General features: G+C 39.7%; 1 protein-coding gene across 2 annotated transcripts in view; it reads left to right on the forward strand.

Moving 5' to 3' along the window:
* Positions 1 to 26,607, forward strand: part of slc2a15b (solute carrier family 2 member 15b) — a 124,642-nt gene that overhangs the window by 59,031 nt on the left and 39,004 nt on the right. The window contains exons 1-5 of one of the 2 annotated variants that reach the window (XM_062033284.1): positions 5,010 to 5,156; positions 13,619 to 13,717; positions 20,625 to 20,785; positions 22,958 to 23,082; positions 23,306 to 23,451. In XM_062033284.1, the coding sequence (XP_061889268.1) occupies positions 5,112 to 5,156; positions 13,619 to 13,717; positions 20,625 to 20,785; positions 22,958 to 23,082; positions 23,306 to 23,451 (576 nt within the window). In that variant the 5' untranslated portion in view covers positions 5,010 to 5,111. Of the gene's footprint in view, positions 1 to 5,009; positions 5,157 to 13,618; positions 13,718 to 20,624; positions 20,786 to 22,957; positions 23,083 to 23,305; positions 23,452 to 26,607 lie in introns of those variants that run through there. The other variant, XM_062033285.1, reaches the window with a different exon arrangement.

Genomic DNA, 26,607 nt, shown 5'->3' on the forward strand with positions numbered 1-26,607 from the left:
ATCTTGAACCAATTTCATGCGGTACATGGTGTAATGTTAAGTGTGACCAATAGATAGCAGTCACAAATAAGAGATACATGTGGACTGCTTACCAACCTGTTCAATAAATTATGCTAGCAAGTACTGGTAAGCAAGCAAGACCAAAACAGTTGATGTTTCATTGAAAATAAAGAACACACATTACACAAAACCTACAAAATGTTTTAATACAACTTTGGGAAGCTATGAAGTCGCACCGCTTGATTGATTGTGGAAGCATTACGGCTACCGTAGTCAGCGTACTGTGCTTCAACATACGGGTATTATTATGGTGTGTGTATAAGGACCCTTAGGACTATCTGCTGTTTTGTTTCACCCTATTATGCAAAACCAACGTTTCTTACCTATTGGTAGCTGCTGCTGTGTATTTGGGAACTGCATAAGTCCCGAAAATGTGCACGCATTCGCCATTGTAGTCCACGCCGTAGTCAATAAGCTCCTTATTGACTGGGGGGAGGGGGAGGGGGGGACTCCCCACATCTGCGGTCCCCTCCAAGGTTTCTCATTGTATCCCATTGAGTTTTTTCTTGCCCAGATGATGTTGATAATGTCGAGGATGTCGTTGTAGCTTGTGCAGCCCTTTGAGACACTTGTGATTAAGGGCTAAACAAATAAACGTTGAACTTTGATAAGTTTCTGTATCAACAACAATAATAGGGCCATTCAAATTCACGAAGATGAGATAATAATACCTGGGATTTATATAGCGCTTTTCTAAGTACCCAAAGTCGCTTTACATTCCTGAACCCATCATTCATTCACACCTGGTGGTGGTAAGCTACTTTCGTAGCCACAGCTGCCCTGGGGTAGACTGACGGAAGCGTGGCTGCCAATTTGGCGCCTACGGCCCCTCCGACCACCACCTACCATTCATCATTCATTTCACCGATGTGAGCGGCACCGGGGGCAAGGGTGAAGTGTCCTGCCCAAGGACACAACGGCAGCGATTTTTGGATGGTAAGAGGCGGGGAGCGAACCTGCAACCCTCAGGTTTCTGGCACGGTTGCTCTACCAACTACGCCACGCCGCCCCAGATCATCGAACCCTGGGCAAAGTTTTATGAAGAACTATATTTTGATACACCAAACCAAATCTTTATCGATGACTCCACGTCTGATGAAATTCAGCTGAGATATCCTCTGCCGTCAACAACCTGAAAAATGGAAAAAGCCCAGATTTAGATAATATTTACTGAGTACATGAAAACTGGCGGTGAGCCTCTCATCAACACACTACATCACCTCTTCAACTGCACCCTAACAACAGGAGAAATACCACAACTGTTCAAAGAAGCTCTCCTTTGTGTGATCTACAAGAAAGACTTGACTGCAGCAATTATCTTCGTTAGAATTATTGCAATCCGAACTAAAGCAGACTTGTCCTACGACACAAGCTGCTTACCAACCAGGCATGGAATTTAACAATCGTTGATTTTTTGGAAAGCCTTTGATAGTAGTAAACTTTTCTGCCTATGGGGCCTGCTAGATAAAACATCAATCAACAAAAAAATACTTACAAATTCTGAAACAATCATATAAAAACTCCAAAAGCATATGTGAAAACAGATATTGGAGCGTTACAGTGTTAATATTCTGAAAGTAGTTAATCAAGCAATCAATGTTTATTTATATAGCCCTAAATCACAAGTGTCTCAAAGGGCTGCACAAGCCACAACGACATCCTCGGTACAGAGCCCACATACGGGCAAGGAAAAACTCACCCCAGTGGGACGTCGGTGTGAATGACTATGAGAAACCTTGGAGAGGACCGCATATGTGGGTAACGAACCCCCCCCCCCCCCCCCCCCGCCCCCCCCTCTAGGGGAGACCGAAAGCAATGGATGTCGAGTGGGTCTAACATAATATTGTGAAAGTCCAGTCCACAGTGGATCCAACACATCAGCGAGAGTCCAGTCCATAGTGGGGCCAGCAGGAAACCGTCCCGAGCGGAGAAGGGTCAGCAGCGCAGAGATGTCCCCAACCGATGCACAGGCTAGCGGTCCACCCGGGGTCCCGACTCTGGACAGCCAGCACTTCATCCATGGCCACCGGACCTGTGCAACTCCCCCTCCCAAAGGAGAGGGGAGCAGAGGAGAGAAGAAAAGAAACGGCAGATCAACTGGTCTAAAAGGGGGGTCTATTTAAAGGCTAGAGTATACAAATGAGTTTTAAGATGGGACTTAAATGCTTCTACTGAGGTAGCATCTCTAACTGTTACCGGGAGGGCATTCCAGAGTACTGGAGCCCCAATAGAACACGTTCTATAGCCTGCAGACTTTTTTTTGGCTCTGGGAATCACTAAAAAGCCGGAGTTCTTTGAACGCAGATTTCTTGTCGGGACATATGGTACAATATAATCGGCGAGATAGGCTGGAGCTAAACCATGTAGTATTTTATTCGTAAGTAGTAAAACCTTAAAGTCGCATCTTAAGTGCACAGGAAGCCAGTGCAAGTGAGCCAGTATAGGCGTAATATGATCAAACTTTCTTGTTTTTGTCAAAAGTCTAGCAGCCGCATTTTGTACCAACTGTAATCTTTTAATGCTAGACATAGGGAGACCCGAAAATAATACGTTACAGTAATCGAAACGAGACGTAACGAGCGCATGAATAATGATCTCAGCGTTGCTAGTGGACAAGATGGAACGAATTTTAGCGATATTAAGGAGATGAAAGAAGGCCGTTTTAGTAACACTCTTAATGTGTGTTAAACAAGGTAATGTTATTCCTGTTATCCTATTCTGCATCGTCATTACAGCACTTACACTTCAAGTTGAAGGCAAATGCTCATCTGGGTTCTCGATCGGTGGCCACACATACTAATCCAAGCTAGGCTGACAACATTGCTGTCATAAGTACCTCTGTCATTCGTTTATCTCCGAGCAAAATATGCAGCCGAAGTTGGCTTGACAATTAATGTCTCCAAAACCAAGTGCTTGACAACCTATAAAATCAACACAAGCCTTCTTTTTACCATTTCTAATCATCAAATATCTCAAATAACCAAAATTGCTTGCCAAGGCCATAAACTCCCCTCGAAAAATAAAAATAAAGCAGTACTGACGTGAAAAAAAGGCCATCATATCATCTAAAGTCAAATATCTTTAACACCTACATGATACCTGTTGTACTCCATGAATTAGAATGTGTTAACTGGACCTGATGTCCTTGCAAAAACTAGTTGTTTCCCAAAATCATATGATGAGATTCAGGAAAAAGGACTGTCCGATCACATGCAAATTGGGGACCTTCTTTATACAACAAAGCTCATTCCCATCACATCCACAATTAAAGCCAAAGTCTTGAAGCTCTGCAGTCATACCAAACGCTGTACTCAAGGGGTAGGCAAATTCTGCCTAGAAGGAATGATTGAAGGAGGAAGAAGAAGCAGAGGAAAACAAAACGCTGGCAAGACATCTGCCATTAGATTGGACAAAACCTGAAGTCGCTGAACACTGCTGTCAAAGACAGAAATTTATGGCAACAGATAACACATGTTGATGCCGAAGAAGGCGAATGGTGAAGATATGCAGTATAACATATACAATATATACCAGTATTTTCCAGACTAAAAGGCGCACTTAAAATCCTTATAACCCGGTGCGCCTAATGTAAGGAATAAGTGTGGTTGAGCTTACCCACCTTGAAGCTATTTTATTTGGTACATGGTGTAATGATAAGTGTGACCAGTAGATGGCAGTCAAACATAAGAGATAAGAGTAGGCTGCACTATGATGGCAATTTGTCTCAAGTAAACACCACCAACATTTTAAATGTCCCATTGAAAATATAGAACATTACACACGGCGCTCAAATATCGATCAAAATGATTTCGTACGACTTTGGTAAGCTATGAAGCCGCACCGCTTGAAGTGAGGAGTATTATTATGGTGTGTGTATAAGGTAAGACATATCTGGCTTTTTGTTTCGCAATATAATGCAAAAGCAACTTTTCTTACCTTTTGGTACCTGCTGATCTGTATTTGGGATCTGCATAAATCTTGAAAAATTGCACGCATCCGCCTTTGTAGTCCGTGCCGACACCGCAGTCGATAAGCTTCTTCTTTTTCTCTATCTTCTTGTTATGAGACATTTATCCTCCGCTGTTGCCATTTCTAATATAAAGTAGTGTAAAGTTCTTACTTATATTTGTCAGTAAACTCGCCATGAAAGCGCTAAAACATACCGGTGTAGTGAGTTTACATTATTTACCCAAGGAACTTTAGTTATTAGAGAGTTCCGGTCAGACGGTTTTTCACGGGACACATTTCCGGTGTTGTTGTTGTTTCCGGATGAGGAGATGCTGCTCCGTTATTGATTGAAGTAAAGTCTGAATGTCATTAAAACAGTTAGCTCCATCTTTTGACACTTCTTCCACTACCGTCCTTGCACGCTACACCGCTACAACAAAGATGACGGGGAGAAGACGCTGTCGAAGGTGAGCCACGTAAATAAGACCGCCCACAAAACGGCGCATCCGGAAGCGACTGTCAGAAAGCGGCTTGAAGATGATCTGTGAAACATCATCTGTGCAACTTTTTGACCAAAGAACCACCATTACATGTTATGTAAACCACAAGGAAGTGTTTTACATTTAGAAAAAAAATAAAAATACTCCTTTAATGCGCCCTATAATCCGGTGCGCCTAATATATAAAAAAAGCTTAAAAAAAGACCATTCATCGGCAGTGCGCCCTATGGTCCGGAAAATACAGTAAGTATGTATCCTTTGATATTTTAGCATGTGACCCTCGTTTAAAAAAGACACTAAGGGTATAACACAGTTTTCACCTCAATACATATAAACAAATACAAATCGTTTAAAATCCTCCTCAATATCAATGATGTGGTGTTGTTTTGCCCCTGGGCTCAGACATTTGACCCCTGCTGGGTCACGTGACTCGCCGTGGGTGAGTTTGACAAGTTTGTGCATTCCCCCCCCCCAGCACGCCTTCACTCTGTGTGTCACAGCGGCGTGGAGAACACAAATTAACACGCAGGGTCAGTGCTTATAAAGTTTTACACATGAGACCTCTCTCGTTATCACACAGAGGGACTAACTTTTCACCACCTCGATGGCGGAGGAACTGTTGGTGTTGAACGATGCATCATTTTGCTCGGTGAGTAATAAAATTGATAGTCGTGATAATGATAGAGTTGCAATAAATTTGATATATTTCAGATAGATGGATAGAAATAAGTACAAATGTGCGCTACATTCGTTAACCGTGTTACAAAAAAGATCAGTTAGAATAATACATATTGTTGGATATAGAGAACAACATATAGAGACCTTTATTTATAAGGTCAAAAATATTAAAGTTCGATGATTTGGTAAAATTGCAAACAACTAAAATTATGTACAAAGCAAACTATAACGTGCTACCAAAGAATGTACAACAATTATTCTGAACTAAAGAAGAGAAATATAACCTTAGAGGAAAAAATAAAACATTTGTATGCACGTACAACACTTACAACCTTTAGCATATCTGTATATGGACTTAAATTATGGAATAGATTAAGTAAAGAAGTTAAACATTGTACTGATATGATCCAGTTTAAGAGGTTGTTCAAAATAATAGTGCTTACAAAGTACAAAGAAGAATAATTATGACAAATACTTTCAACCTTATTGAAAGAAAGATATTCTTCATCTCAGTATGTTAATAATGACTGAATTCATTAATTATATATTACAAAACTGTTGTGTATACTAATTCACAGATGTTATTTTATTATATAAAAAGGTCAGTAAATGATTCTATATATTTGTAAACACTCTGAAGTGGGAAAGGGGTAGTATTAAATAAGCTTTGCTTCTTCCTACTCCTTTTCGGACATGATGTAAAGTGAAATGATATGAAATTGTGTGATGTATTATACTGTAAGTGTGTTCATGTTCGAAATAAAGTAAAAGAAAGAAAGAAAGAAAGATGATGGAGACTCTTGAACGCATCATAATAATCCCCTCAATTCCCCCCAAAAACGGATTAATGCATATGCAAAAGTGCAATATATTTATCTGTACAGTAATCTATTTATTTATATATGCACCTTATTGCTCTGATATCCTGCACTACAACGAGCTAATGCAACGCAATTTTGTTCTCTTCTGTCTTGTAAAGTTCAAATTTGAAAGACAATAAAAGGAAGTCTGAGTCTCTAAGTCTAAGATATATAATAATGACTTATGGGTAATAAGGCTGCACGAATCTGGATAAAAAATGAGACTCACAATTTTCCTGCTTAAAATTCATATACTAAATGTGGGATATAAATAATAATGGAAGTATAATTATTTGTATATAGTATATAATTGGTAGAAAGGTTTAACTAACATGTGTACAAGGATATTTCACATGCCTTTACTGTGTATATAATTGAACTGTGTTTATGTTGTGTATAATGTGTATTTATAATATGTTGTACAAAGGACATTTAATAATTTTCGGAAGTTCATCTTGTACTTGACATTGTTTATAGGGTCAGGCGCAATAAGTGTTCAACTTCAGCCTAAACCCTTTCGGTCTGCAACATTTTCATTTTCAATTTATGAATGTACAACTATTTGTTTATTTTGTTGACGATTGGCCGAAGAATAATAAACTAATAAATACAACAACAACAAAAAATAATAATAAAACTAATAAAAACAATTAAAATAGATTTTTTTTTTTTTTTCACAAAAACAAACAAATTGAAAGAGTTGAAAGACTCAAAAACAATTCACAAAGTCAAAAACCACAGCATGCAAAACATCTGTGAATGTGAAAGTATTTTTTAATGGACCTGTAGACCAGTGTTTTTCAACCTTTTTTGAGCCAGGGCACATTTTTTTCATGGAAAAAATCCGAAGGCACACCACCAGCAGAAATCATTAACCAAATGATCTCGATATTGACAGTAAAAAGTCGTCGTCGCAATTGTTGAATATGAATTTAAACCATAACCAACCATGCTTCACTATACTTATCTCAAAGTAGGTGTACTGTCACGCCGTGACTTATTTTGAGTTTTTTGGTGTTTTCCTGTGTGTACTGTTTTAGTTCTTGTCTTGGGCTCCTATTTTGGTGGCTTTTCCTGTTTTGTTGGTATTTTCATGTTGAGCGCTATTCCCCGCACCTGCTTTGTTTTAGCAATCAAGACTATTTCAGTTGTTGCTATTAGAGATGCCCGATAATATCGGACTGCCAATATTATCGGCCGATAAATGCTTTAAAATGTAATATCGGAAATTATCTGTATCGGTTTCAAAAAGTAAAATTTAGGACTTTTTAAAACGCTGCTGTACGGAGTGGTACACGGTTGTAGGGAGAAGTACAGAGCGCCAATAAACATTAAAGGCACTTTGCGTGCCGGCCCAATCACATAATATCTACGGCTTTTCACACACACAAGTGAATGCAAAGCATACTTGGTCAACAGCCATACAGGTCACACTGAGGGTTGCCGTATAAACAACTTTAACACTGTTACAAATATGCGCCACACTGTGAACCCACACCAAACAAGAATGACAAACACATTTCGGGAGAATATCCCCACATAACACAACATAAACACAACAGAACAAATACCCAGAACCCCTTGCAGCACTAACTCTTCCGGGACGCTACAATATACACCCTACCCCCCGCCCCCTCCCCGCACTTCACCTCAACCCCGCCCCCCCCCCCAACCCCGCCCACCTCAACCTCCTCATGCTCTCTCAGGGAGAGCATGTCCCAAATGCCAAGCTGCTGTTTTGAGGCATGTTAAAAAAAAATAATGCACGTTGTGACTTCAATAATAAATATGGCAGTGCCATGTTGGCATTTTTTTCCATAACTTGAGTTGATTTATTTTTGGAAAACCTTGTTACATTGTTTAATGCATCCAGTGGGGCTTCACAACAAAATTAGGCATAATAATGTGTTAATTCCACGACTGTATGTATCGGTATCGGTTGATATCGGAATCAGTAATTAAGAGTTGGACAATACCTGAATATCGGATATCGGCAAAAAAGCCATTATCGGACATCTGATTGATTGATTGATTGAGACTTTTATTAGTAGGTTGCACAGTGAAGTACATATTCCGTACGATTGACCACCAAATGGTAACACCCGAATAAGTTTTTCAAGTTGTTTAAGTCGGGGTCCACTTAAATTGATTCATGATACAGATATATACTATCAGATACATACTATCATCATAATACAGTCATCACACAAGATAATCATCAGGGTATATATATTATTTACAATGAGAAATGGACATTGGAACAGTGTAGGTCTGACTTGGTAGGATATGTACATATGATTATTTACATTTGATTATTAACAATCCGGGGAGGGTGTTAGTTTAGGGTTGAAGTTACCTGGAGGTCTACTTTTATTGCGGTTTTGAAGGAGGATAGAGATGCCCTTTCTTTTACACCTGTTGGGAGCGCATTCCATATTGATGTGGCATAGAAAGAGAATGAGTTAAGACCTTTGTTAGATCGGAATCTGGGTTTAACGTGGTTAGTGGCGCTCCCCCTGGTGTTGTGGTTACGGCGGTCATTTCTCATTTCATCTCTAGTTGCTATCCTTCTTTGTGTGGACATTGTTGTCATGTCATGTACGGATGTACTTTGTGGACGCCATCTCTGCTCCACACGCTGTAAGTCTTTGCTGTCGTCCAGCATTCTGTGTTTCTTTACTTTGTAGCCAGTTCAGTTGTAGTTTCGTTCTGCAAAACCATCCCTAAGCTTCAATGCCTGTTTTTAGGGGCACTCACCTTTTGTTTATTTTTGGTTTAAGCCTTAGATACATTTTTACCTGCACGCTGCCTCCCGCTGTCGTCTTCATGTTGTGATCACGACAAACCATGTTCTCGACGTCTACAAAGCAATTAGCTACCTGCTGACACCTACTGATATGGAAGAGTATTACACGGTTACTCTGCCGAGCTCTAGACAGCACCGACACTCAACAACGGCACATTATTTGCGGATTATAATCACTGGTTTGCAAAAAAATATTTTTAACCCAAATAGCTGAAATTAGATCATCTCCCACGGCCCACCAGACTGTGGTTGAAAAACACTGCTGGAGAGTACCATATTTTTGCTGGGATTCCTGAACTTTCACATCAAACACAATGTAGTGTCACTGGACAGTTGAGTCACATTTTTGTGTCGGATGTTCCTTGTTCAGAAGTTTAAAAAAAAAAAGTTACATCATTCTTTTTAATAATGACTGTATATATTACACTGTGTCCTATTCTGTGTGTAAACGCTAAGGCCTCAAAGGAGACGCTCTTTTGCATTCTTCTCCTTTGAAAGGCAAATATAAGCAGCATGCATGCCTGTGGATGTTTGGTCCCGCTAGCTATGTCTAACTGCTCGCTAATGAGCACAGATTAAATGCTGACTGGGCAGCATTGTCTGCCGGTCGCTATTTTCACGTGTCGCCATGTAACTCTGTCCAGCATGCTTTTTGTTTCTAAATCATGTTCCTTTCAAGCATCCATGAAGGCTGATAGCTAGATGGTCTCTACTTCCTGTCTGTGTCTGATAACCACATTTCTGCATGATCTTTCATAGGAGGCGAGATAGGTTAGAATTTAGAGCAGACCTGGGCAAATTAAGCTTTTTAATCTGGCACCGGACATTCCCAAATAATTTTTTTAGAACTTTAAGATGGAAACTCTTAGCCGCCATTATGATGTGCAGTGATGTCTTGAACTATACAAAGTATTTCAATGGTTGGTTTTGAATGATATACTAGTTACTATGGTAATCTAATTAGTTACTATGGTAATCTAAGTCACAGCAGTACAGACGAGGCACCAAGCAATGTTTCCACAGAGTGTTTCCACAGAGTGTTCCCAGAGCGGCCTGAAATGCAGGTGTCAGGGACAGACGTGGAAGGAGATTTTTACAACAAAGTTCTACAAGAAAAGTGATATTATATCAGATTGTAGGTGTTTGTTTGTTTTTACTGTTTGCCTTCATATTTCGCCGTGTTTGTTGCATTTTTGTTGTGTTTCGCTTGATTGTAAATAATGTGGATGGAGAGGGGGTGTGACGTTCATATGTTGTCAATATTCAGTGTTTTATCATTCGTAGTTAATATTGTAAATCCCACATTCTTCATTTTCATGTACATTCTGGGTGTCTCTTTCAGTAGAACATGTAAAATTCCATTCCGTTTCCTAAGGCGGTCTGTCATAACGTTTTTAGCATTCAATCAGACATTATTGTGAGGTTTTGTATTAGTGTTCCTAAAAATAGGACCCAAACACACACATATTGTACAGCAGATTGTCACAGTTTATATATATGTGTGTGTGTGTGTGTGTGTGTGTGCGTATATATATATATATATATATATATATATATATATATATATATATATACTACCGTTCAAAAGTCCCAAACTTTTGAACGGTAGTGTATATACACTACCGAAAACAGTCTAGCTCGTTACAGAAGCTACAAAACTGACCTTCATTTAAGCAGATTGAGTTTCTGGAGCATCACATTTGTGGGTTCAATTAAACGCTCAAAATGGCCAGAAAAAGAGAACTTTCATCTGAAACTCGACAGTCTATTATTGTTCTTAGAAAAGAAGGCTATTCCACAAAATCGTTTGGGTGACCCCAAACTTTTGAACGGTAGTGTATATATATATATACAGATAGATAGATAGATAGATAGATAGATAGATAGATAGATAGATATACCGGCCCCCAGACACATTTTTTTCTCTAAATGTGGCCCCCGAGTCAAAATAATTGCCCAGGCTTGATTTAGAGTATTAGCCAAGAAGGCAGTACCGATTGCATTGCAGGATCCCATTGACTTCTAAAGATGGTGTCCACACTTGTACAAAGCCGTCATTAAGGTTTACCTACAGCACTGGTGTCAAACTCAAGGCTGGATCTGGCTCGCCATGTGATTTAATTTGGCCCACCACATAATTGAATGTGGCCTGCGAAAGTTTGGAAGTAATGTGTCAATACAGCCCTTTCTAGCTAAATGTGTTTGTATTTTCATTGTATTTGTTTTGACAGAAATAAAGTCTTCCTTGTAATTGCTTATCTTTTACTCTTTAGTATAATCTGATTATTGCAACAAGAAATTCCAAGCATTGAATTATCTGCTTGTTACATTGACTTACAATTTAAAAGCAAGTTATCCATCAATCAGTTGTTAGAAAATATGATAATCAGTCACAACTGCTTATGCAAATTGTGTGACAAGGCTTATACATTTGTATTAACATATATATTTACTGTTCAATGCGGCCCTCTTAAGGTAGCCATAATTGCGATGTGACCCCCAAAAAAACATTCTAAAGCAACTCTCAACAATTTGGTTTCCCAACATCTTGTTTGTTGCTGACGAGAACAAAAATATTCCTATGATAATACAGCATTTGCCATTAGCACACTTGTAGTTATATATGTTAAAACCAGCTACCAATGCAATACCAAATATCGTATATGTTACGGTACAGCGGGGGAAGAAGACGGCACAGATGCAAGGACATCGTTTAGCTGTATTTATTATATTTACAATAGTATGAAGTGTGAAACTAATCCAAAATGTGTATGTGTGCGACTATGTCGAGCAATTATCTGATGAGTGTTACCAGGAGTGTTGAGCGAGAGGCGGAAGTCCATTGAGGGCAAGGCAAGCTCGGAGATCCAGGGATAGGTCAGGGGCGAGAGCGAGGCGTCAAAGTCTGTGTGCAGGCGGGAGGTCGAGATCCAAGAAGGCAGCCAGGGAACCAGAGGGAATACGGGGAGACGAGACACAAAGCTTGTGATCATGAAATGGAGGAATGCTGTTGGATGGCGACAAGGAACACGAGACAAATGAACACGGAGGGGAGAAACACAAAGAGAGAGAGAGAGTGCACATAGAGCTAGACGTGTCGGCTTACTGTACAGGAACAGGTAGCTACGTTCTGGCCCGGAACTCAGGTTTGTGCTGGCTTAAGAAGCACAGTGAACTCATCAGCTTCAAGTGTGTTGAGTGCTGATTGATTGGGGTGGCGTGCGCAGGTGCGCGCTTGGAGGTATGCTCAGCACAGCGCACAGATGAATGCGCATTGGAATGCGCCCGGGCCGTGACAGTATATCTGTAAAAAATACTGTATTTTACTTAAAACATTTTTTAAATAAAATACAGAATACAGAAGCAGCATGTGCGACTCAAAATACATTGCATGATTAATCGAATTTATACATGCTTAATTGTTTGTGATTAATCACACTACATTAGGAAGGGGATTCATATGGTCTGATTCGTTGCTGTTTAACTGACACATGAAACGTGACGAATTGGTGGTGTGCACTATTCACTTTAGCTGCGAGACAGCATTAGAGTGTTGAGTATCTTAAATGTTTTGTGTGGAAATTTCAACTTTGACCACAGCGTCAGTTAAGTTCGGTTTCAGTTTATTTGGAACATGCATACGGTACAATGTTATGCATCACACAATTCCAGTTGTTTCATTACAGCACGTCCGAAAAGGAGTAGGAAGAAGTGGAGCTTATTTAATCCTACCCCTTTTCATACCATAGCAATTTTATCCAATTGCCTTGTTCTCTGTAACAGAACAGTGAACATATACATAATACATTATTAATTTACCATAGTAAGCAAACAAATATCGAATACATAAATATATGGCTCAATAAAAAAATAATAAAATAGAATAAAACGTGTTCAAGATGTTCATCATAATTATTTTTCTGTGTACTTTGTGAACACTTGTAATTTGAAAGGTCTCTTAAACTGAATCCTATTGGTGCTTTGTTTGATTTCTTTAGTTAATCCATTCCATAATTGAATTCCACATACGGATATGCTAAAGGTTTTAAGTGTTGTACGTGCATAACTAATGTTTTAAATGAGATTTTCCTCTAAGGTTATATTTCTCCTCTTTTGTTAAGAAGAATTGTTGTACATTCTTGGGTAGCAGGTTATAGTTTGCTTTGTGCATCATTTTAGCTGTTTGCAAATGCACCAAATCGTTGAATTTCAATAATTGTGATTTGATAAATCACAATTATTAAATTGTGATTGCTTTCCATAATTTTCAGCAGGCTGCATTGCAAAATGATTACCCCCTTCCCTTTTCTCTCACACGAGATCCACACAGCAATGAGGCCATATGAATCCCTATCCTACTGTAATCAATGCATTCAATTTGACATCCCAATTTTTTTTTTATATATTTTTTATATATATATATATATATATATATATATATATATATATATATATATATATATATATATATATATATATATATATATATATATATATATATATATATATTTTATATATTTTATATATTTATATATTTATATGTTATGCATCTCCAATGGTTAGGTATTGTGGTAGGGTTTAGTTGTTACACCACTATGGCCATTATTATATTCCTAACTAAAATAATGTTGATCGAAATGGAATAAATTAGCATTTTATTGGTAATAAAAATGATTAACAAGACGAAAGGCAGATACAATACTTTGAGCCATGAGTAGTGCAGCATCTTATTGTTTTTAAAAATGTCCCTCCTGGTTTCATCCTCAGCACCTCACAAAGTCCATGCTGGCGGTGGCTTTCCTGTCCTCGTTTGGCAGCTCAATGCTCTACGGCTTCAATTTGGCTGTCGTCAACTCTCCTGCGCAGGTGTGTTACACAAGTCCTTTTGACCGTTTTCATAACACGGGGAAAAACAAACCTCAAATACGTCAACATTGCCAGATGACGTTTGAAGAAGAGGTAAATGTCTAAACGTCTCGCGGGTTCGTGTGGGTTTTCGTGTTGAATCTAAGGACACCTCCATCACATGTCTTGATCACTCCTTCAATCTTGGATTTGATGCGGGACAGAAATAGAGAAAATGTGTTGTTCCACTTCACGCGAAAGCATGTGAGATTTATGCAGTGACGGTTCTAGCTATGATGGCTGAACACTGACTTGGCCCATTCATCATGTCAAACATTAAAGAATAAACTATTATCTTTTTTATTTTATTATTATTATTTTTTTTACATATACCCTGCATGGTATGTGTGAGTAGGGGGCATTGTCGGGATGAACGATGACCTGGGAAAGGAGGTGTGGCCATTTTTCCACCAGGGAGTGGTCTTGGTGAAAAATAAATACTTGCAATGAACTCAGAATATTGAAGAACCCCTAGTTTGACCCCTCGCAAGTTCCTTAAGGCCAAATCAAGCATTTTAGAATTTTCGAAAATCGGTTAATGGTACCCGACTTTGTGCAGTTTTTTACGAACTTTCCCCCAGGAGTTGAATTTCAACTTTTTAGGACATGTTACTAGACACCTTTATAAACACATTGGTGAAGAGATTTGCCAAATATCCCATAGGATGACCTTACTAGTTAGAGTGTCCGCCCTGTGATTGGTAGGTTGTGAGTTCAAACCCCGGCCGAGTCATACCAAAGACTATAAAAATGGGACCCATTACCTCCCTGCTTGGCACTCAGTATCAAGGGTTGGAATTGGGGATTAAATCACCAAAAATTATTCCCGGGCGCGGCCACCGCTGCTGCCCACTGCTCCCCTCACCTTCCAGGGGGTGAATAAAGGGATGGGTCAAATGCAGAGGACACATTTCACCACACCTAGTGTGTGTGTGACAATCATTGGTGCTCTAACTTTAATTTTAACTTTTTAACTTCACAAACCCATTTTCCTCTGCTTAATGAGTAAACGTCCATTAAAAGTGAACTGATGATTCTGAATGATTAGTTCCAGTGTAGACAAAGCTGTGGATGTTGTCAATTCCGGTCTTTCAACAATTTCTTTGGAATCAATATACATAGTCATATATTCCATGTAGCCTATTATCTCTGCACTATTGCCTAGTGACACACCAAAAATTTGGCCATGGGAAAAACACTTTGCTCACCGAAACCGCATGTTGTGATAAAGTATCCACTTCCACTGGTGGACCGCATCGTTCCCGGGGAGCACGAATGACGTTGCTCGCCCAAATTATCATACCAATACAAATGGTACCCATTACCTCCCTGCTTGGCACTCAACATCAAGGGTTGGAATTTGGGGTTACATTACCAAAATTATTCCCGAGCGCGGCCGCCGCTGCTGCTCACTGCTCCCCTCACCTCCCAGGGGGTGGAACTAGGGGAGGGGTCAAATGCAGAGGATAATTTCACCACGCCAAGTGTGTGTGTGTGACTATCAGTGGTACTTTAACTTTTAAATTGAAAAGTTTAGATTCCACTCCCAATCGGAATACCTCTTAATGTGGCCTGAATCTGAAGCGAAAAGGTCAGATTTGAAGCACTTTGGCCTTATTAAATGCCACGTAGAGAATGCTGTCATGTGGCCCGTAACTAAAACTACTACAGTCTTCATGGCATTTTGTATATTACATTTGTGTATTCCATATTGTATATTCCATTTGTATTGACAAACGTTTAGCCAAGTAATTACTGCTCGTACTCTGGATCATCCATCCATCATCTGTGCTAATGGAGTCACAGCATCATATGTATGCATGAATCACATTGAAACTGGAAACAACACCTGCCAATCACAGGATTGACAAGTAGAAAAATCCGAACACACTCGCATTCAAACTTACGTGCAATTTAGAAGCTTTAATTAAAATAACCTGCAAAGGTTGAATTGAGGCAACTGGACTTGTTCTGGAGTAAAATTAATTTGACCTTTTATCCAGGGGTGTCAAACTCGTTTTAGATCGGGGGTCACATGGAGAAAAATCTACTCCCAAGTGGGCCATCCATCCATCCATCTTCTTCCGCTTATCCGAGGTCGGGTCGCGGGGGCAGCAGCCTAAGCAGGGAAACCCAGACTTCCCTCTCCCCAGCCACTTCGTCTAGCTCCTCCCGGGGGATCCCGAGGCGTTCCCAGGCCAGCCGGGAGACATAGTCTTCCCAACGTGTCCTGGGTCTTCCCCGCGGCCTCCTACCGGTCGGACGTGCCCTAAACACCTCCCTAGGGAGGCGTTCGGGTGGCATCCTGACCAGATGACCGAACCACCTCATCTGGCTCCTCTCGATGTGGAGGAGCAGCGGCTTTACTTTTTGCTCCCCCCGGATGGCAGAGCTTCTCACCCAAGTGGGCCGGACTGGTAAAATCACGGCCATGTAACACAGTGGTAAAAATGCCCCGGTGCCAACTTTTTTGCATCGTGTTGCTGCCATTAAATTCGAAAAAATTAAGTTTCTCAGTTCGAACTATAATATCTTGTCTTTGCAGTCTATTCTAATGAATATAAATTGAAAAGGATTAGCAAATCATTGTATTCTGTTTTTATTTACCATTTACACAATGTGACAACTTCACTGGTTTTGGGTTTTGGGAGTTCCTTCCAAGTGTCATTATCGCTTAAAGTCTAGAAGAAAAGGAACGGCTAAGTATGCTACACTCACACACACTGAGCAGGAGAACACAAGCTAAAATTCAATGTGATTGATCCAGAGTCGATACAGTTAAAACATACATACTGAACTACGGACCATCACAAATGTACATTTGTTTAAGACTAAATTTAAGATCTATTCATTTAAAGCTGCATTTGGTATTAGAGATTATGGTGACATTTTTATGAATATTAACTGAATTTTCTGCTGTTTTTACTGTCTTATTGCATTCATGATGTGCTCTTGTAAGGGGCTTTACAAAAAAGATTGATTGATTGACATAGTAGGGATGCGCCAATCGATCGGCCACCATATCGGATTATTTTTGTGAACAGTATGTGGTCGCCACTGACGATTATTGCCTTTCAATGCCAATCACAAACGGCGATGCCCCCTGACTGATAATAAACAGTGTGGAGCCGCTCCCCTAAACCCATAATAATTACTTCCTTTACAGAAAATAAACTGCATTTCTTAGTACCTTAAGTATCGTTATGTTAGGACCTGTCATGTCAGGCCTGACTCTATTTTGAGTTTTCATATGTTTGTGTGTTTTATTTCTTGTCTCGTGACTTATTTTTAGTTTTGACTTCCTGTTTTGTTTGTTGTCCTGCAGTGACATTATCTCCTGCCTCTGAGTGCTGTTTCCCTCACCTGCTCTTAATTGTTGATCAGTGGACTCACCTGTCCCTGTTCGCTAATCATAGGGGGTTAATAATCCTGCTTCACTTGCCTGGGTAGTTGTTTCATTACACTGACAAGCTTCTTTGTTTCCTGAAGATTTTTCATGTCTTGTGCACTCCCTGACTGCACTTGGCTGATTTTGACATTAAATATACCTTACCTACACGCCGTCTCCTGCCTCCGCATCTTGGGGTCACAACTACCGCGACTTAACACAGTGCCAGGTAACATTATCAATGGAGGACGAGGCTAAACATGTTACACAGAAGGAGCAGTCATGCAATGCCAATAACTAAGCTAACCGCTAAGCTTGCTTGAAAAAAAACAAACATGAAATAAGTACTTGGTGAAGTTTAAGAAGTGTAGATAGAACCACATTACAGCAGGAAATCAAAAAAGTGAATGAATAAGAGTCTAGAGAGAGAACAATACAACATAAACTGTTGGTGTGTCAGTATTGTCACAGTCAACACACAACTTGTAAAAGGTGATCATCCATAAATTGGTGGTGTCAGTATATGATCGATATTACTAAGTTTTACATTTTCTCAAAATCATTTTTTTCAATGATCCAGTAACTTCTGGAGAACTGCCATTGCTTGAATCCTGTCCAGTCCAAAAAGTTGACCCTCCGTCACCTTGTTATCTTGGCCGTCAAATTAGATTCCGAAAACTACAAAGTTACTGATGGAAAAGACGATATTTACGCACCACAAAATCCGCAGAAGAATATTTCAGAGAACCGCAGGTCATGCAACTATACGGTGTTAATGTGGTTAGCGCGAAGCTATGACCATGTGACTTGGAGGATTCGTCACTCATTAGTTACGCCAGGGTGATCCAGACCACATTGAGGTTTAGACCTCAGTTGATCTTGAGATGATAGATGATACTTAAGGGACTGCAATGTCTGAATTAATGACATTATTATAACATTTTCTATCAGATAGAAAAATGGATCCCCCAACCATCGGTAGTCGCGATCTATGATTTTTCCAAAATCCCGAGTGTTTGACTACTGATTCGTTCATTATACTCCACCTATAATGAATGGAGCATCCTTGTGACTCCGTGCAGTAAAAGCACTGGAGACAATGAATGGAATCACAAATAGTTGCTCGATTGATTGACACTATAAATACTGACAGTGAGCATTAACAGTAGCTCTTTACTACAAACTCGGTTTTCATTACTTATCTGTTTCAAAAGGTCAGACAAAAAACAAATTGTATGAAATCCAAAGCAATGTATTCTCTAAGAAATAATGCAAATCAAATTAATCTACTGAACACATAACACATTTTATCGAGAACACTCGCAACTTTCTATGGCCCCATGGTGTCTTTTTTACAGTTATTTTAGGGAGGTGTATAATTAGGATTTTATCAATACCAAAACCAATATCGATATTCCTTATCGATACTGGTATTCACCAGTATTGGTACTATATGTAACTGGTGTAAATAAAGATGTGGAAAAAGTGCATTTTTATTAGCATTTTTATTAGCACAAGAGGTTCTACACGGCCAACATCTGTAACATCCCACAACGGGAGTCTTTTATCAACCCCTGCTTTTTAAAGGCCTACTGAAATGAAATGTTTTTATTTAAACGGGGATAGCAGATCCATTCTATGTGTCATACTTGATAATTTCACGATATTGCCAGATTTTTGCTGAAAGGATTTAGTATAGAACAACGACGATAAAGTTCGCAACTTTTGCCCCTACCGGAAGTAGCGTGACGTAGTCAGTTGTTCGCCTCCTCATATTTTCCTATGGTTTTCAATGCAGCTAGAGCGATTCGGACCGAGAAAGCGACGATTACCCCATTAATTTGAGCGAGGATGAAAGATTCGTGGATGAGGAACGTTAGAGTGACGGACTAGAATGCAGTGCAAGACATATCTTTTTTCGCTCTGACCGTAACTTAGGTACAAGCTGGTTCATTGGATTCCACACTCTCTCCTTTTTCTATTGTGGATCGCGGATTTGTATTTTAAACCACCTCAGATACTATATCCTCTTGAAAATGAGAGTCGAGAACGCGAAATGGACATTCACAGTGACTTTTATCTCCACGACAATACATCGGCAAAGCTTTTTAGCTACTGAGCTAACGTGACAGCATCTGTCTCAAATGCAGATAGAAACAAAATAAATAAATCCCTGACTGGAAGGATAGACAGAAGATCAACAATACTATTAAACCATGTACATGTAACTACACGGTTAATAATTCTCAGCCTGGCAAAGCTTAACAATGCTGTTGCTAACGACGCCATTGAAGCTAACTTAGCAACCGGACCTCACAGAGCTATGATAAAAACATTAGCGCTCCACCTGCGCCAGCCAGCCCTCCTCTGCTCATCAACACCCGTGCTCACCTGCGTTCCAGCGATCGACGGCGCGACAAAGGACTTCACCCGATCATCCGTGCGGTTGGCGGCTAGCGTCGGATAGCGCGTCTGCTATCCAAGTAAGTCCTCCTGGTTGTGTTGCTACAGCCAGCCGCTAATACACCGATCCCACCTACAACTTTCTTCTTTGCAGTCTTCATTGTTCATTAAACAAATTGCAAAAGATTCACCAACACAGATGTCCAGAATACTGTGGAATTATGAGATGAAAACAGAGCTATTTTGTATTGTTTTTGATGGGGTACCGATACTTCTGTTTCACTGGCTACGTCACGCGCATACGTCATCATCCAAAGACGTTTTCAACCGGAAGTTTAGCGGGAAATTTAAAATTGCACTTTATAAGTTAACCTGGCCGTATTGGCATGTGTTGCAATGTTAAGATTTCATCATTGATATATAAACTATCAGACTGTGTGGTCTGTAGTAGTGGCTTTCAGTAGGCCTTTAAAGTACTAGTAGAATGGAAAAACAAGTTGACTTTATATGCTTATTTGTGAAAATGAAAATGAAGAAAATTAAGCTCTATCATAATGGGTGCAACAACTGAGGAAAGCTTTTACCACAAACTAAACAATTAAATGTTCTTAGTCCAGTGTGTGTTCTCGTGTTGAGTCAAAATGCTCTTAGCAGAAAAGCTTTTGCCACAAACTGAGCACTTATATGGCTTTACATCTGTGTGTGTTTTCATGTTTCAACAAAAAGAGCTGTTATTGGGAAAGCTTTTGCCATAAACTCAACAACTCAAAGATTTTCACCTGTGTGTGTTCTCATGTGTTCAATCAAATTCCTCTTAACAGAAAAGCATTTGCCACAAACTGAACAAATAAATGTTTTTTCACCCGTGTGTGTTCTCATGTGTTGAGTCAAATGCGTTTTTAATCAGCTTGTTCAAAGTAGAAGACTTATGTTGCTATGAAATAGTTTAGTTAATGTTGGAAAATTGCTAGTTTCCGTTATGGACGTGGTGTATTTTTAATGAAACATTGTATTTTATATTGTGTTGTCATCACATTACTTTCCAACACTAACCCTTTTCTTTGTTCCTTCCATCAGTACATCAAAACCTTCTACAATGAGACACTTAGGGAAGAATACAACTGGATTCTGGATGAAGAGTCTCTCACAGTCTTGTATTCTCTCACCGTGTCCATCTTTGCTATTGGTGGACTGATCGGAGCAATGTCAGTGGGAAAATTGGTGACCAAATTTGGAAGGTTAGTCTTTTCTTTTTTTTTGTCCTGTCCAGCTTCTCAGGCAAATCATATAGTTGATGTAGATGCCCATATCGGCTGTTCAGATTTACTTTACAAAAGAGAATTGTAGGATACTTCTCTTGTTGCCTTATTTGTATTTGACTTTATTAAATGTATTTATATTATCATTTGATGCAGGAGGGGATGCAGGAGGGGATAGAAAGAGAAAAAAAGGAAGACAGAGGGGGAAATTGTAGGGGACAAGAGGGGGATTAGACAGGGAGACAAAAACAACAACAATAGAGCAACATCGGCAAATAGGATATGTACAATTATGATGGTAAAAGTGCTAGCAAAGAAGCAGTTAGCAAAATAAATAATACAGGAATGACAATGAGCATTATTACACTAAAAATGGAGCAATACAAATACCAATAGAAATAGCGCTATTGATAATGAACAATTATCAACAATACAGTTGTTCAAACGCAACAATACATATATGTAATGACAACTAGAGATACAAAAGAGTGCAGAAAAATGGAGGGGAAGAAAGAGAAGCAACCTATATTAACCTTGTACATTGTTATAGTAACAATAGGTTAAGCTTTGTTAGTGTGCCATGTGTTACCCAGTTTCCCCTAGAGCAACAACGTTAATATATGTTTGATGAAACGTGATTATGTGCATGAGTGTATGTGTGCATATGTACTTGTGTATGTACAGAATGTGTATATGTGTTTGTACAGTGAATGTATATGTACAGTATGTGTATATGTATGTTCGTAGGTTAGTCTTTTCATGGCATTAGTGTTATATTGATTCTACAAAACCCAAAACCAGTGAAGTTGGCACGTTGTGTAATTCGTAAATAAAAACATACAATGATTTGTAAATCCTTTTTAATTTATATTCGATTGAATAGACTGCAAAGACAAGATACCTAATGTTCGAACTGAGTAACTTTTTTTTTTTTTTTTTAAATAATCATTAATTTAGAATTTAATGGCAGCAACACAGTTCAACAGTCCGGGGTCTCCGTTGTGGTATTTTAGGCTTCATATTGCGCCACACGTATTCAATGGGAGACAGGTCTGGACTACAGGCAGGCCAGTCTAGTACCCGCACTCTTTTACTATGAAGCCACGCTGTCGTAACACATGGCTTGGCATTGTTTTGCTGAAATAAGCAGGGGCGTCCATGATAACATTGGCAACATAGGTTACTCCAAAACCTGTATGTACCTTTCAGCATTAATGGTGCCTTCACCGATGGGTAAGTTACCCATGCCTTGGGCATCACAGATACTGGCTTTTGAACTTTGCACCTATAACAATCAGGATGGTTATTTTCCTCTTTGTACCGGAGGACACGACGTCCACAGTTTCCAAAAACAATTTGAAATGTGGACTTGTCAGACCACAGAACACTTTTCCACTTTGCATCAGTCCATCTTAGATGAGCTCGGGCCAAGCGAAGCCGGCGGCGTTTCTGGGGGTTGTTGATAAATGGCTTTCGCTTTGCATAGCATTGCACTTACAGATTTAGCGACCAACTGTAGTTACTGACAGTGGTTTTCTGAAGCTCATGTGGTGATATCCTTTACACACTGATGTCGCTTGTTGATGCGGTACCGCCTGATGGATCGAAGGTCTGTAATATCATCGCTTTCATGCAGTGATTTCTCCAGATTCTCTGAAGCTGTTGATGATATTACGGACCGTAGATGTTGAAAACCCTAAATTCCTTGCAATAGCTCGTTGAGAAAAATTGTTCTTAAACTGTTGGACAATTTGCTCACGCATTTGTTCACAAAGTGGTGACCCTCGCCCCATTCTTGTTTGTGAATGACCAAGCATTTCATGGAAGCTGCTTTTGTACCCAATCATGGCACCCACCTGTTCCCAATTAGCCTGTTCACCTGTGGGATGTTCCAAATAAGTGTTTGATGAGCATTCCTCAACTTTATCAGTCGTTTTTTGCTACAAAGTTTTCCCGTTCGAACGTTAAGTATCTTGTCTTTGCAGTCTATTCAATTGAATATAGGTTGAAAAGGATTAGCAAATCATTGTATTCTGTTTTTATTTACCATTTACACAACGTGCTAACTTCACTGGTTTTGGGTTGTGTACAAACCCCTAGCATATTATGGTGTCTGTTTGAGCAAACTGAGGTGAGTAAAAATGTGTACAGGAAGGGGACGTTGGTGAGATCCAGTGTGTTGGTGTTCATCGGTGGAGGTCTTATGGGCCTCAGCAAAGCCTGCAGAGAGCCAACCATGGTCATCATTGGACGCTTCATTGTTGGGGTACATTCCGGTAGGCATGCCATTTCCAAAAAGTACTTAAAATTTTCAAAGTAGTCGAGGAAATTAAAGGGAAATTATGGTTTCATGTGTGGTATTTCATTCAAAGCTTCTTCTGATGACTTCGTACTCTTATATTATCTCTAACATATTCACCTTGCTCAGATAGAGCCCAAATAGAACATGATTTGAAGTTGCCTAGGTTGTATAAGCAGCGGTCTCCCTTCGATGAACAGGTATCTCTCTCAGCGTCGTGCCAATGTACCTTGGGGAGATCGCACCCAAGAATCTACGAGGCTTCCTGGCTCTTATTCCCAGCATCCACATTTGTCTCGGGGTCTTCATTGCTCAGGTGCTGGGGCTTCACGAGCTGTTGGGAAAGGTACATACATTGTGATGTCCAATATATACCGTATTTGATATTTTATGTTATATAAGCCACACCCACTAGATAAAAAATAAAAATCATATATTTGCTGAACCAAACTATAAGCCGCACATACTGTATATACCGGAACCTTGTGAAATGATATATGTACATTGACAGATGTTGTAAATGTTTATTTACCTACCTTAATTGTTTCCACACGGTGTCTGTAAAACAGCTAATCCATCATAAAGAAAAATGTCATTGATGTCTTAATTCATCCTTCATGAGATGAATGAGATTTTCTCTTTTTTAATAAGGTTTAATATGTTTATCAGGATTGTTATTTTTACTTTGTAAACACTTTGAATTCAAACAGTCTTTTAAAGTACCAGTAGAGTAGAACAACAAGATGCCTCTATATTGAAGCTATTATCATCCATCCATCCATCCATTTTCTTCCGCTTATCCGAGGTCGGGTCGCGGGGGCAGCAGCCTAAGCAGAGAAGCCCAGACTTCCCTCTCCCCAGCCACTTCGTCCAGCTCCTCTCGGGGGATCCTGAGGCGTTCCCAGACCAGCCGGGAGACATAGTCTTCCCAACGTGTCCTGGATCTTCCCCTTGGCCTCCTGCCGGTCGGACGTGCCCCAAACACCTTCCTGGGGAGGCGTTCGGGTGGCATCCTGAGCAGAAGCCCGAACCACCTCATCTGGCTCCTCTCGATGTGGAGGAGCAGCGGCTTTACTCTGAGCTTTTCACCCTATCTCCAAGGGAGAGCCCCGGCACCCGACGGAGGAAAATCAGTTCAGCCGCCTGTACCCGTGATCTTGTCCTTTCGGTCATAACCCAAAGCTCATGATCATAAGTGAGGATGGGAACGTAGATCGACTGGTAAATTGAGAGCTTTGTTTTCCGGCTCAGCTCCTTCTTCACCACAACGGATCGATACAGCGTTCGCATTACTGAAGACGCCGCACCGATCCATTCTTCCCTCTCTAATGGACAAGACTCCGAGGTACTTGAACTCCTCCACTTGGGGCATGGTCTCCTCCCCAACCAGGAGGTGGCACTCCACCCTTTTTCGGGCGAGAACCATGGACTCGGACTTGGAGGTTTTGATTCTCATCCCAGTCGCTTCTCTCAGAGATTACCGAGCCAAGGTGAGAGAAAATGAGGAAGCCAGTCACGTAATCGCATGACGTCACGCGAGGAACCACAGAGCCCTTTCCCATCAACAACAATGCTAATCAAGCACACTTTGTGAGAGCCAACAACTATTAATTTCAGAAGATCCATGACCTTAAATTTTGGAGCCCGGACACAAAGAGGATGAGCAATAAGTTTTAGAAGTCGAGAGATGGATGCAGTTTCAATGTGACACTAAAGCATCCACAGCATTGCTAGGTACTAAACATACAAACTAACAGTAACAAACCAAAATAAAACAAACACTTACTGTAATATTTCCACTCTCACTGGGATGCCGACCGACGGGTAGCTCACATAATTCTGTTTAGATGAAGAATCAATCACAGTCCTCACGAAGGGGTTAAAAAGAGTTCCTTCAGGGAGCTCTTTTGGGGTCTAATTTGCCATCTTGGAGGTGTGAAGTCGACCATCCTGTCGGTCCATGGCCACATGTGTCTACCAGCAGGTGAGAGCTGATATCGGCCGATAAATGCTTTAAAATGTAATATCGTAAATTATCGGTATCGTTTTTTTATTATCGGTATCGTTTTTTTTGTGTGTTTTTTTTGTTTTTTTTATTAAATCAACATAAAAAAAACAAGATACACTTACAATTAGTGCACCAACCCAAAAAACCTCCCTCCCCCATTTACACTCATTCACACTCATTCACTTTCTGTTATTAATATTTCTGGTTCCTACATTATATATCAATATATATCAATACAGTCTGCAAGGGATACAGTATATAATCTAGAATTTACTTTTAGCAAGTTTGAGACGAAATAGTAGCAGCTGTTGGCTCAGTGTGTCAACAACAGCAGCGTAAGCTAGCATTAGCTCACTGCTATCAATGCGCTGCTAAAATAGTCTGTCTGTGTTAGCGCTTATAATAACGATATTACTCATATTTAGTTAATTCTCAGGTCACCACATGTAAATGGAGTATTGCTGGTGCTTTCTGCATGTGTTTAGAGAGAGTATAATGAGTGCAATAGAGGACCAATTCAATCTGTTGACTCAATTGTTAGCTATTTATTTACGATTTCAAATGCGTAAAAAAAGCCAAGCATATGTGTCCTTGACTTACATAAAGATTGTGAATGATAAACACCACATATATTTTTGCGTATTTTCCAGTATGACTGATCTGATAACATTGTCCGAGTGCAGAAGCGTTACTCCAGTGATGTCAATCTCCGAAAATAGCCGTATTTGAAGCGGAATATTCAAAATGGCTCACTGAATTTATGGCATTTTGTGATTTTTCAACAGGGTTTTCACATAGTTTGCGGATCGTCAATACAATTGGATATGGTTTAATACATTTGATTAAAAGTCTGCTTACAATGGAGCCTGTGATAGCTGTTCAATGCTGCCCATAGAGCCCTTAAAAAAACATCCAAACCCCTCCAATAGGGTTTTACATACATGATGTAAGTACATATGTAATGTAGTAACAGGCACATTTATAACAACATTTAAAATGTACGTATTTTGATCATTTTAAGCATTTTCAAAAACGCATCATGGTGTTTCCTTTTTTTTCTTCATCACTGATTTCTACTCACTGCAGACATAATGAGAGTCAACAAACATAATAAAGCATCACTTACTGTACTAGGTCTGCTGTCATTAGAATGTCGACTGCTAGAATGTTCATATACATGTATTCCCATTTTAATGAAAAATGTCTCATAATTCTAGTGAAGAAACGGCTTTCAAATTGTCCGAATTCATCAGATTATATTCTCAGCCATCTACTTTTTAAGTGAGAGGCATGGTTTATGATATACAATAAACATAGAGGAAGCAGGGAAGCGAGGAAGCAGCAGACCACTCGATGATGTAAACATAGGCACACAAGCTTGTTATCATGGTGCCGCTATAAATAGTTTGTCTGTGTTAGCGCTTATAATAACAATATCACCAATACTTGAATGGTTATTTATCGGATTTTATGGGCGGGATAATGGAACTTCTA

This window comes from Entelurus aequoreus, linkage group LG22 (genome assembly GCF_033978785.1).
Source record: "Entelurus aequoreus isolate RoL-2023_Sb linkage group LG22, RoL_Eaeq_v1.1, whole genome shotgun sequence".
Lineage (NCBI taxonomy): Eukaryota > Metazoa > Chordata > Actinopteri > Syngnathiformes > Syngnathidae > Entelurus > Entelurus aequoreus.